This window comes from Pseudopodoces humilis, chromosome 3 (genome assembly GCF_049639895.1).
Source record: "Pseudopodoces humilis isolate 2021_Gansu_Grassland_sample_001 chromosome 3, ASM4963989v1, whole genome shotgun sequence".
Lineage (NCBI taxonomy): Eukaryota > Metazoa > Chordata > Aves > Passeriformes > Paridae > Pseudopodoces > Pseudopodoces humilis.
Genome location: NC_142202.1, coordinates 18336296 through 18348441, shown reverse-complemented (window position 1 = coordinate 18348441; position 12146 = coordinate 18336296). Strand labels below are relative to the sequence as shown.

Genomic DNA, 12146 nt, shown 5'->3' with positions numbered 1-12146 from the left:
ATGGAAAATTTCAAGGTCTGGCATTTCTGTTATTCCCAAGTATGCCAAAGTGACCTTGACTTTGGATGCCCAAAGTGCTCCAAGACTGCAGTGGCATAAACCCTGACAAAGGCATTTCAAATCATCACAGAGGTGCTAGGAATTCCTGCCCTTGTCATGCTTCCTTGGGTTCCCAACTGAGCTGTCCTGAACCCTGCTGTATGTACACTTTGCTGATTCTCAATGAATCCAGTGATCCATGAACCCTTATTTGAGATTTCCAGGCCCAGCTGCATTGTGTCCTGCCTCTTGCAAAACTCAGACAATCCAACAAATAGCAGTCTTGGCCATCCCAAAACTCAGTGCACACCCAAAAAAATTCAGATGCCCTTCTAAGAATCAAAACTGGCAACTTTATAACAAAAAGGCTCATCCACCCAGGCAAATCCTTAGTCCATTTGTATTTAACACAATAACCCTTATTGAAAATAAAAACCATTGAGCAAGATCAAGTACATGACTAAACATGATTTTGTGCCCAGAATATGAAGATGATTTTTGGTCTGTACTGTTATGATTAGCAATATATGACACACAGTCATGAGGAAAGAAAACTCCCAAAGAATATAGAAAACAACCACTGAAGAAACGTGACTGCTTTGATGTCAAACACTCAACTGCTCAATACAGCCAAATAATCTGATCCAACAGATACTTGGAGATTCCGTATAATTTTGAAATTATTGAACACCTTACTGAAAGAATTCAGTTCAGATTCTATGAAACAGAATTTCAATCTCAGTCATCTTCTTCCATTTTTTTTTTTTCCAAGCTCATTTTCTCAGCCTTCCAGGCCAAGTGAAGATTCTTCCCTGCTTTAAGGCACAAGAGATTCTTTCACAGTGTTTGGAATACGACTGGCATAGTAGTCATAATTTCTCAAAGTTGCAAGGACTCCAGCTGAATTCATGTGTTTCACCTCCTTGTTATACTGAAATGAATTTCCACGAATATCAGTTATCTTGCCTGCAAAACAAAGAAGAAAAGAAAAAATATTGCAGCAAAAAGGAGTTGGAATGTATTAGTTCAAGTGAAATAACTAAAAGCAGTCTTCACATGCCTGTCTTCAGATGTGAAGTATCTTTGCTTCCAGTTTAAGTACAACAGGTTTTATATTGACTGAAATCAAAAAGCTAGTGAGTTTATTTCTTTGTTTTCAACAATACTTAGATTCTTTGTGTCTCAGAAAAAGGAAAACATCTCCCTCATGGATTATGTAAAATACTTCCTGAGTAGCTTTTACATTGGCCATTGACAAGCAGCAAAGAAAAATCCTCAGTTCAAGTAAAAACCAGGGTATGTCTATACCACAAGCTCTAACATAATGTAGAAACACCCCAGCTGGTTTTAAATGAGATTTGAGAAATCACTTAGCAAGAGCAACACAGATCTTTACTCATGCTAATTTAACTAGGAGATTCCTACCTACCAAAGAGGCTAAATACAGCACTGTGCTGCCCCAGATTGGTTGGGCTGCTTTGTGCTTGAGCTAACCCTGTTCAAAATTATCCCAGTTATGAACACTACAGGCTGCAAAGGAATTCAATATTGTCATTATGAAGCCTGTTATCCTTGCTTGACAAAATTTAGGAATCAAATCCCATAATTCTAGCGTATGGTGGTAAAAGGCCAATTAATGTGAAAAGAAGAATTTAAAAAAATTAGTACTACTTCAAATCCGTGGTAGTGAGTCTTTTAATAACTTTTCAACCCCTTAGCCCCTACATAAGTGAAATGTCTCGTGTTGGCTGGAGACCACTAATTCTATTGAATTACATGAATTACTCAATTTTGGAGTTTGTACACCCAGAGAACAAGCGCATGATTTGACCTATTTTTGTTTGTTTAAAGAATTCAATGTCCACATATTACATAACATGTTACTAATAATAAACTACTATACTCAGTTAGTAGGACAGCAGATTTTACTGTGAGATAGTAGGCACCAGAAAAAAAGAAGAGCATTGTTTTGAAAATATTAAAATGAATACACCCCAAATTTGGGGATTTGGCTTTTTTAATTATGTGACAATTATTGACACATGTATTGTCATTTTTCTTTCAATGGAAAGCATAACTAACTTCAAATTAATGCAGTTTGACTTATGCTGGAACTTTGAATGCTATGAACTTACCTCCCACAGCATGTAGGATAGCTTCAGGTGCACATGTATCCCACTTCTTGCACCCAGGACTGGCAAATACATAAGCAGATGCTTTGCCTTCTATGAGTTGAATGATCTGTTAAGAATAGAGTTGCAATCATTGTAAAGGATCTAGACATTTAGAAATGGGTAGAAATAACACCAGGAAGTGGGGATTAAATCTGTTTATTTAAGTACTGATAGTCAGGAAAGGAACACCAGCCATTTCCTAATTGATATTACAAGTAATGTTATTAAGATTTAGAAGCTATAGTGTATCACCATTCCCAATTCACTATTTTTGATTGTTATAAATACAGTCTATAAGATGAAAATCTGCTCACAGTTTCAGAAACAAGAATCCTTGTGCAAGAATTTCTTGTGCAAGTACTAAAAGAATAAAGTGGAAATGATATACATAGTGTTAGTGCCATTTTGCGCCTTGCCCATGTTGGAGAAAAGAGATGAGAGGGTGTGGTTTTGACAGCTATGACAAAACTAAGATTTAAAACCTATGTCAAATGAGTGTTCCCTGTACACAGAGAAATTTCACAAAGGAAATATCACTGCGTGCTTATATTTTTACCCTTTCAAATGTTCTGCTAGATAATTGGAACAAAAGCTGTATTACAAACAGGAGGACATGTCTAATAATTGAGATTAAACTGAATTTCCATTTAGTCTTTCTGGTCTTACAACTTTTTATTTTCACCCCTAAAAACAGAATACTGGGCAAGACAGACCTCAGCCATGATCAGCATGGCCACTGGTACAAATACACCTGTGCCAAATTCTCTCAACCTCACAGTAGGCTGAATGCTAGGAGGAGAAGTTCTGCTGGAGAAGGTGGAGGAAGTCACTCCTGTATATTCATGCGAGTAAGCAAATGATTTCTTTAAAAAGACTTTTTGGGTTTTTTTCCAAAGGTGCCACCTCCCAGTAAAAACAGAAGATTTGGGGTTTTCATACCTTGTTTCCTGCTCCTCCAACTCTGATGACATGGTCTGGGTTCAAGGCAGTGATGCACTCATTCACTAGGGCACTGCTGTGGGAGCGGGTGGTAATGACGATGTGTTTGCCAGCAGGTGCTTCTGTCAGCTGAAAGCCAAAGGCACCCATGCCCAGCACTCCCCAGATTGTCCTGCCCAGCACAGCATTAGCTCCTGCCTACAAAAAAGGCACAGAGTGATGGTTAATCACACTGATCAGCAGTTAAAGCATAAGGGGATAAGGGTACCTAGAAGCATATTGGCATATCAGGGAGTATACTATTAATATTGGGCTGTGCATTTAAACAGTGGCACTTAAAAAAAACTACTTGAGAGCCCAGAGTGAGAAATTTGCTCTCTTTCCCTCTAAGGCAATGACATCATTGACCCTCTTCTTATCTGTGACATTGTGGCGGTGCATTACATCCTGCTTCCAGTGACTGGCAGATTAATATTTGTATATTTCTGTACTTGGGGCACAATCTGTAATTGAATGTATCTTGTAATTTGAAATACTTTGTGATGCATGTCACACAGAACATGATAGCATTACACCAGCTCAAGGGCTTTTTCTTTAAACTCCAATAAGTTTAATTAATCAGGCTGTATCATGAGTTCCCCCCAATAATACTGAGATAATCTCCAAATGTGTAAATGCCTGTAGGTTTGCCATCCTGACTTTTACCTGCAGCCTGGCATGATACACTCTAACCCAGCTGTCAGTGACAATTTATGCTTGGTTTATTTAGGGCTGCGGATTTATGGCAGTTACCATGCATTACAAATGCACCCACTGCATAGATTTACTAAAGAATTTCTAGCAAAGACTGCAGCACCACTGATCTGTACTTGTTTTGAAGTAGGCACTCTATAAGGACTGTAGTAATTTGCACAGTATATATGTAATATATCCTGTATTAGTGAAGTACACAAGCCTCAGGATTCAGTATGGTTGTTAGTATGTTCCTGATATCCAGTCCCTGGAATCCACTGTTTAAAATTATATATATTTAATTTAAAAAGCCCAATACCTTACATTACAACATTAACTCCACTACACGTCACTTTTCAGTTGAAAGTGTGCCAACTGAAATGGCTTAGGAGTCTTAGGATTTAGAAATCACACAATGCTTCTAAATAAATGAATGATTTAATACCTCGTAGTTGTAATATGGCTGGTTAATAACTCCTGCTATTGCTTTGCCTCCATAGGCAATTCCAATAAGAACCGTTACGTGGTCAAGGAGACCTGGACAGAAAAATCAGGAATGCAGTTATGCTTGAAAAAGAGAAAGATCTTAATAAAAACATAAATCCTTAGTAAAAGTCCACAAATCAATATGCAGGGTGCTATCTTAAAAATGCAAATACTAATCAGGATTTTCAGATGTTGATACAATCTTTTAGTCATTTAGCCTTGAGGTCTGCTAAAAAATGCCCCAGATAGAGTTCTTTTTATAGAGCTATGTTATAATTAACACATTATAAGGAAGTTTAAAGATACAACCACACAGCAATATATAGTGACATTCTTCTGTAATTGTGGTGGGAGTTCTTTAACACCACACAAAACTAGCGGTTTGTTGACAGTTGTACATCTCTTTCCCCAAAAAGGGGGAAAAATCTGTCTAAAAGATTTTACATTGATCAACTAAAAGATGCATTAGGAGGCAAAAGTGAGGTTTCACCATATTGTTTCTTGGAGGCTTATCTATTTCTTTTTTTCTTTTCTTTCATTTTAGGATCTATTTCTATGGATAGAAATTAGGCTTTGCTGAAAACAGTTTCTTCCCATAACTGAGGAATTGTGGTTTGTGGGAGGATGTTTGTTTTATTTTGAAAGGGCTACAAGTACAGCTGTGGTATTTGAGAGTATGTAAACATAATCAAGCATATTCCTGTGTGAAGGGCAGATTTAGTCAGTTAATTCAAAGACATGCAAAATTGTAAATTTTACTAAAAACTTAAGACAACCTGCCAGCAGTCAAAGGCAGCTTTTTGCACTCTGAAATGATAAAAACTGGTCAACACTCAGTAACCCATCAGGAATATTCAGTACTGGTAAGAACTGAATGGAATGAACAAATACATTCCAAGCACTCAAAAAGTACAGAAATATCAGCCTTATGAAACCTTATTGTAAGTAGCTTTTATGATAAAACTATCTATATGTATATGCTACTTTATTACATTGCTATATTTTTTTATCAACAGAATTAAAAGAAAATCCAACCTTCAGTGTATTCCTTGGTTCCATCCAAGGGATCAACCCATATTACAAGCTTTAAGAATAAAAAAAATAAGAAAAATTAACAAATACAAATCATGTAAATTACCACACAAAGTATATATTTTACTTTAGTGCTTTTATTTCATTGCGGCAGTAAGGAAACAAAGAGATCCAAAGTTTTAACATTATTATATGACTGAAGCCTATAGTAGTATTTTACACATACAGACACAAAAAAAAAACCCAAAAAACTGACTGAAATGTCTCAGTAAATCTCTTAATAGAAGTACCAAGGATTAAACTCAACATGAAAATGAGATTACTTTCTTATGTCCAAACTAGATTCCTGCCAAAGTAATTTGAATCACGAATTGTAAGAAGCCAATTTCCATTTCCCGTTACTGGACACAGGAGCATGCAGTGTTTTCAGCTCTGGAGGTGTGATTCTCATGACTACACTTCAGTTTTCAAACAGAAAATAAAAGCTGGCAACATTGAGAAAACCTTTCTCCCTTATATACTCTTAACTGAAATCAGAAAGTAGTACAGATATTGTAAAATATGAAGACATAGGCCTAACGTTACCACATTACCTCTTCCTCTTTGATTCCTGTGTACTGAGCAGGACAAGGTTTCTTCAGTATTTCTTCACAGTGACCATCTTCAATTAAATCCTCAGTTACATCATTAGCGGGCAGTTCCTAACAAACAAAATCATAGAATTGTTAGAAAAATGTTTTGGGCTTACCTCAGTTTGCCTTAGAGCTGTGTAATTGACAGCAGCTTGATAAAGCTAATTAAATGAAAACGTGAAATGGGATGGAAATACCTTTGTTTGTTGCTTTTTGGGTTGTTTTTTTAATTAAAACCAGTGTTTTCTTAAACCCAGCCAAAGTAAATTCTAGCACAAGCTACAGCAAGATAATTTCATGTTAGGATGAAATTGAGCAGGTACTTACTTCTTCTCCTATGATTGTCACCTTGGGAAACTTCCGTGCCAGGGAAGCACAAATGCTCATTTGTACCAGTCGGTCAGCTTTGGTCTGCAAGTCATTGGGTCCAGCCTGTCCAGGAGTGGATAGGAATTTGTGTAATAAAAAAATACACCAGCACAGTGGCACATACAGCACTCTGAATATATCTACTTGTAATGAAAAGGAAGTCTAATTTGGTAAATCTTCAACCCAATAAGTGACCTTGCGAGAGGCAAGCTAAAACCTGCAAGAAGCAGAGTTTTCCTCTGTACCCCAGAGCTAAGACAGACTGGTCTGACAATAGAACAGTGCATTTGGTGCCCCAAGATGATATCAAAAAATGACTGCAAGCCTTCCCAATGTTGTGTAGCCAAACATACATTGCTACATGTGTTACAGTAATGTCTTAAATGTTAATAACCTGCTACATGTGAAAGTAGGTAGCTTAGCAACACTTTTTTAACCCTTTAGTACGGAGACAGAATCCCAGTAAGAAATAATTCTGTTAGTGTTGGAATTTAGAAAGCCAGTTCATCTAAGATTTGCATCTTAGTTGAATCAAACAAAAATTTTATCTGCTTGTGTCTTATTTGCTGACAACGTGAAAAGTGTTTTATTCAGCTACAGAAATTAGCCATAGGAATGGGATATTCCATTTAGAACCATGTAATGGGTTAATTTTTGCATACTCAAAACTAGTCTGTCCCTTAGCCAAGTGCTAATTTTATGAAACTTGATATTTTTCTTTGAAATTTCCCTCTCATCCCCTAATTAATTTGATTGAAATTGGTCCTGAGTTTAGACTCAGTAAGTATATTGCAAAGAATGTCCTTTGTTCCAGGACATGAACCCAATAAAACAGTATAAATAGTACTTCAGTGTAAGAATGGGTGGACAAGTGTCTACTTACCAAGTAGGAGGAAAAAAAGTACAAGCACAAAGAGAAGCAATATAAATGGAGAGCTTAGAGCTGACTCAGGTGAAGAAAACTGGATATCAGGAGAGGAGATGGCTAAAAACTCAGCTGTCCTTGAACTAGATAAATGGATGGAAGGTCACTATGTTGAGGGAAAAGGTGTAACACTGCCTTTCCAGATGTTCTAAAGCTTTCAGTAAGGCCAGTTGCAATTGGTCTTGGTTTTTGCTGGCTGCAGAAAGTGGATGAATGAAGAGTAGCAGCACTTCTGTTCTTTTCTGTTCTACATCTCTTCAGACTGCAAAACAGAGGGACAGGCAGAGGTTCTCTTGCATTCTTCCTCTTTCTTCAGCAACCACCTTTGGCAAGAAGCTTGTAAGAATTTCAAGATCTCTAGTCCCTCAAACAGGAACCTCTTCTGTTTGTCCTTGCTTTTGACCTAATGTGTGTTTGTAGTATTCATTCCTCAAAAAATTTTGATGTATAACTAGTCTTATTTAGACCAATATCACCCATTACTTTTAATCATTTTTAAATAATTTAAAACACTTCCAGTACCGTCAACATAAAGACCAAAAATAATATATATATTTAACAAAGCCCATAATATTTTTATGTATCTGTAAAGCTAGAATTAACTTCAAAATTTAATTTCACCTATTCCAGTACTGTAGTCAAAACAAAGATCCTGGCTCATCAGTGCAACTTAATAAATTACAGCAAATTAAGAATTTTAATACCTGTTTTCCTTTTAGAATTAAATATGAAGCTCTGAATTTCTTTTGAAAGCTGTGATTTACAATAAAATCTGAAGTTCTTTTTTGTTTTAGGAAATCAAACACTGATTTATTGTAATCCAAAATTCATCAAGAGCACAGTATTTTAAGCTGTACTAAGGAAGTTAGAACATAGGTATAGAAATTAACAGGAAATATACCTTATTATGAATTCTGAGGTGCTATGCAAACCTTGTGTTTTGTGAGGGAAATCAGGACAAAATGATGGTGTTTCTTTTCAATGTACAAATATTGTTTAGAAGTACTGGTCAAAAGACACTTCCCTAGGGCTATTTTAATCCTTTAAAAAGGAATATTTTAGGTAGGTGGTGGTGAGGGAGGTGAGGGCTGGATTTCATCCCACAGTGGCTGATTTTTAAGAATATCACTTTGACTTGTATCTAACTCAAGATTAACAAGTGAAATTTAACTGGAACAAAGTAAAAGGTAATACCTTCTCCACTATGCCCAGATCTCCTGCAGACATCACATTTCTAACAATTGTGGCAGCTTTTTCTGCAACAGAGTATGCCGAGGCCACCACACGCATGAGAAGAGCTGGAGAAGCCATGCTAAATGCTGAAAAGAAACAAAAAGCAAACTTGAACATTTCTTTCTTCAAGAGAAGAAAAAAGCCAAAGTATTTTAGCTAAGATTTCAAACAGATACAATTTAAACTGAGTAGAAAGGGGAAAGTGGGTTACTGCCAGTGAGTGATAATGAGGTGAGCTTTGGCTTTTTTTAAAAATACAATTAACAAACACAAAGATGTAAAGCAATTGTAGACAAGACCTTGCAAATATGCATATTCTGTCTTACAGTGAATCTGGTCCTCACTGAAATAGAATGACATTAAAAAAGAACAAAGGCAGCAGCAGAAACTCTTATCATAAGTATTAGGAAAAAGAAGAGTCTACACACAGTACTCATTTTTTGCACACTTTGAACATAAGTTCATTTTTTCAGAACTGAACCTGCAGTTGGTTTGTACCCAGAACTCAAGCACAAGCATAAGACTACCAGACAGGATGACATCAGCAACTTCACTTATTATTCCCCTTTGTTTAACTATAAAATGGGGGTTTGTAGCTGGCTAATTGTGTACACAAAGTAGGTTAATGATACACAGATACTGCAAACTTGTATGCAGAAGTTAAATTTAACCATCTGAATTTAGCCTTTCTGTATTTGTTTAATTTCTCCTTATTTCTTTAAGGAAATCAATTTACATCTTCCTGTCTCTCCTCACCACTCCATCTCCTGTCATTCTTCCTATTGCATTGTCTTTCTCATCTGTTCCCCAGCACAAACCAGTGCAATTCACTGGGTCTTCAGTTACCAAGTAGAATAACTATCACCCTTGGAAAGGCTGACACTCCTCCCAGCTTTTCTTTAACTCAGGAAAAAGAACTATTGATAACCACATTGCATTTTTTAAAATGCAAAGCTAATTGCTTTTTATGTTTTCCTATCAGTTGTTTCTGTCTGTGTAGATTACACACTTTTTGGCTTGGCCTCACATGTATGACACACTTCCAAGGAAACACTTGAGCACAGAGCCAGAACAAAACACAGAGGAACTAAACACAGAGGAACTCACTGATCACTACACAGAAGAAGATATATTGTGGGGGAAGTGTAATATGACAATCATATCATAAATATGGCAATTGCAGCAAGTACTGCTTAAGTAGCAATAAGTCATTATACAACACCTTTCATTTCTTCCTTGACAAATCAAGTTCATGGCTGTTCACACAACAGCAATGTCAGAGGTATCAGAATCTCCAATTTATTGATTTCTTGATTTAAAAGCTTTTTCAGCACTTTACTGACACCATACCTGTACCAGTAAAGTCAGAAGCACTCTAAGGCTGAAAGAATAGAGTGACTGTGCAAGCATATTCAAAAAGCACTGTTGCTAAGGTTAATTAAGGTTAATTATTATTTCCAGCTGCTGGACGGGAACAAAGTGCTCTGGAGTTCTGTGGAACAGCCAAGGTCCATACCCAAAGTAACCCTGGACAGGTAGCAATGGCTACAGAGGAAATTTTGGAAATGCTACCTGTGACAAAAAGCAGCTCTCAAACAATTGAAAGTTGCAGAGCAAATATGTATAACACATGGAAAGCCACATACTATTTTAAGTCTATGCCATTGTGTGAAACAACAGGAAGAAGGAATATAGTTAATTCCATAATAAAAATATCTGGAATATGAGAATTTCTAAGAAATGGTTAAAAAGTAGCATATTAGATGGGAAGCTTGGATTAAAGAATTGAATTGAATTATCAGATGAACATAATTAACATTTTTTGTTCAGCTTCTCAAAAAAAGGTCATTTGACCTTTTACTGTGCAGTTGATCCTGCTTCATAAAATGAGATGAAAACTTAATTGTTTTAAAGTCTTGACTTACTTTACATTTGCATAAAGTTTCAAAAGACTCAGAAAACAATACAGAAATACTATCTTGCATTCTTGAAGCCTGGCTCAAGGTGTTTCTTGGGTACATTTTTCTTGGCTATACTTAAGGCAAACAAATATACTTGCTGTGGGATACCCGGAGCCTACTGGCAAACCTTAAAATTAAAATATTTTTATGAAAAAATAAGGTTTATTAAAGGAAACTGAAATGAGAGGTTCAACACCCCCCCTCCTAATGACTGGAGTAATTACCTGATGAACTGCAAAGTATTTTATTAGAGCAAAGGTACCTTAAATTTTTACAGGGCTGGATTTCCTGTGTGGCACATCTTCTGGTGTATTGGACCTTTTTGATTCAATAAGTGAATGCAATAGTTGCCTCTGAGTTCTTCACCTCTGTAACCTTTCAGTCTCAAATTAACTTATTTATACATTTATGGCACATTCTTTCTGCTGAGGGCAATGTCTAATGTATACTTCCATAAGGCAGTTAAGAATATCTTGCTTGCTTTAGATAAAAATAGTTTGACTCCTAGAAAACTATGCAGTTTACAAATACTGCTCAGCAATTATCCCTCAAGTTAAATTGGTATAATTTTCAAAACACACTTTGTCCTCTAAAGACTTTCCCTCCTTTCTTTTAGCCTAACAACCAACCTGTTGAATGGTCTTGACAAATCAGCCTATTTTGGGACCTACGAAAATTGATGAGTTCTCCAGTTCTTGTTCTACTTTTTAATTCTGATGTACATAAGTACTACAGGCTGACAATTAGTTTGTCAAAGCACACGTGACAGATTTGTTGACCGCTCCCATTCAGTCTTTTTTTACGCAAACTTCCATTTTCCAAATTTATGATTCTGCCTGGTGAAAGGAGAAAGCGGACATTACACAGAGCATGTCCTTAAAACCAAGTTCTAAGCCATGACTTCTTTCTTGGAACTCTTCTAAGACATCTTGGAATGTCTAAGCGACCAGAGCTCCTCATTTCTTTACAATAAACTTCGGCCCACAATTATTAAAAGATGAAGTTTCCATTATGTAAAGGAGCAATATTTACCCAGCAGAAAACAGGTTAGGGTTCGGCGTTGGGAATCCCACTGCTGTTCACCTACAGACTTCCAAGTGGGAAAGGGCTGCGCTACCTCATTTCACCAAAGAGAAAGAAAAGGGAAGCCTGGTCCCGATTCTCTTGCCATGAATATTCCGGGAGGCAAAGTGCCTGCAGGGCAGCGCAGGCGGATTTAGGAGCAGTGCCTGCCAATGCACCCAGCGGAGCGTGGCCAGGCACACCGCGGGCTATCGGCGATGGCAGGAGCAGCTCTGCCGGCCCGGCAGCCAACTCACCGTGTCCAGCCCCGCTTTTCCCCGGATCTCCGCCGGCCCCCGCGGCCCGGCACCGATGTCCGGCAGCGTGCGGTGTGCTCCGAGCCCTCCGCGCCCGTCCCCTTGCCAAGGAGGGACCCGCGCCCCAGCACCGCAGCTCACCGAGGCCTCCGCGCCGGCTCTTTTAGGGAGGATTCGCCACCCCTATAAAACCACCTCGGAACGCCCCGAATCCTTCCGGCTCCGGGCGGGGCCCAAGCTCTCGCCCGGCCCGCCGGGAGCGCCGGGCAGGCTCCGTGCCGCCGTCCTGCGCGGCGTGTCCCCTG

General features: G+C 37.9%; 1 protein-coding gene across 3 annotated transcripts; it reads right to left on the bottom strand.

Annotated features, from left to right (window-relative positions):
* Nucleotides 1-422: 422 nt before the first annotated feature.
* Nucleotides 423-12110, bottom strand: BPNT1 (3'(2'), 5'-bisphosphate nucleotidase 1). 3 transcript variants are annotated; one of them, XM_014252829.2, is made up of 9 exons: nt 11983-12110; nt 8523-8647; nt 6362-6466; nt 5996-6103; nt 5406-5454; nt 4330-4421; nt 3153-3350; nt 2175-2280; nt 423-1005 (listed from the first exon to the last, which is right to left on the bottom strand). In XM_014252829.2, exons 2-9 carry the CDS (start codon nt 8637-8639, stop codon nt 857-859), a joined length of 924 nt encoding a protein of 307 aa, XP_014108304.1. In that variant the 5' UTR covers nt 8640-8647; nt 11983-12110; the 3' UTR covers nt 423-856. The 3 variants fall into 3 exon arrangements, with proteins under 3 accessions (XP_014108304.1, XP_005523376.1, XP_014108305.1); XM_005523319.3 differs by having other exon boundaries at nt 11842-12095; XM_014252830.2 differs by lacking the exon at nt 11983-12110 and adding an exon at nt 7287-7590 and having other exon boundaries at nt 8523-8648.
* Between the last annotated feature and the right edge of the window lie 36 nt (nt 12111-12146).

Bases quoted from the DNA above. Each gene is read 5' to 3' on its own strand.
- BPNT1 (XM_014252829.2), bottom strand. From the start codon at position 8,639: ATGGCTTCTCCAGCTCTTCTCATGCGTGTGGTGGCCTCGGCATACTCT. The intron at 3,351-4,329 runs GTATTAAATCAT...CCTTTTTTGTAG, and splicing joins AGCCATATTACAACTACGAG to GCAGGAGCTAATGCTGTGCT. The intron at 1,006-2,174 runs GTAAGTTCATAG...TTTGTTTTGCAG, and splicing joins TATCCTACATGCTGTGGGAG to GCAAGATAACTGATATTCGT.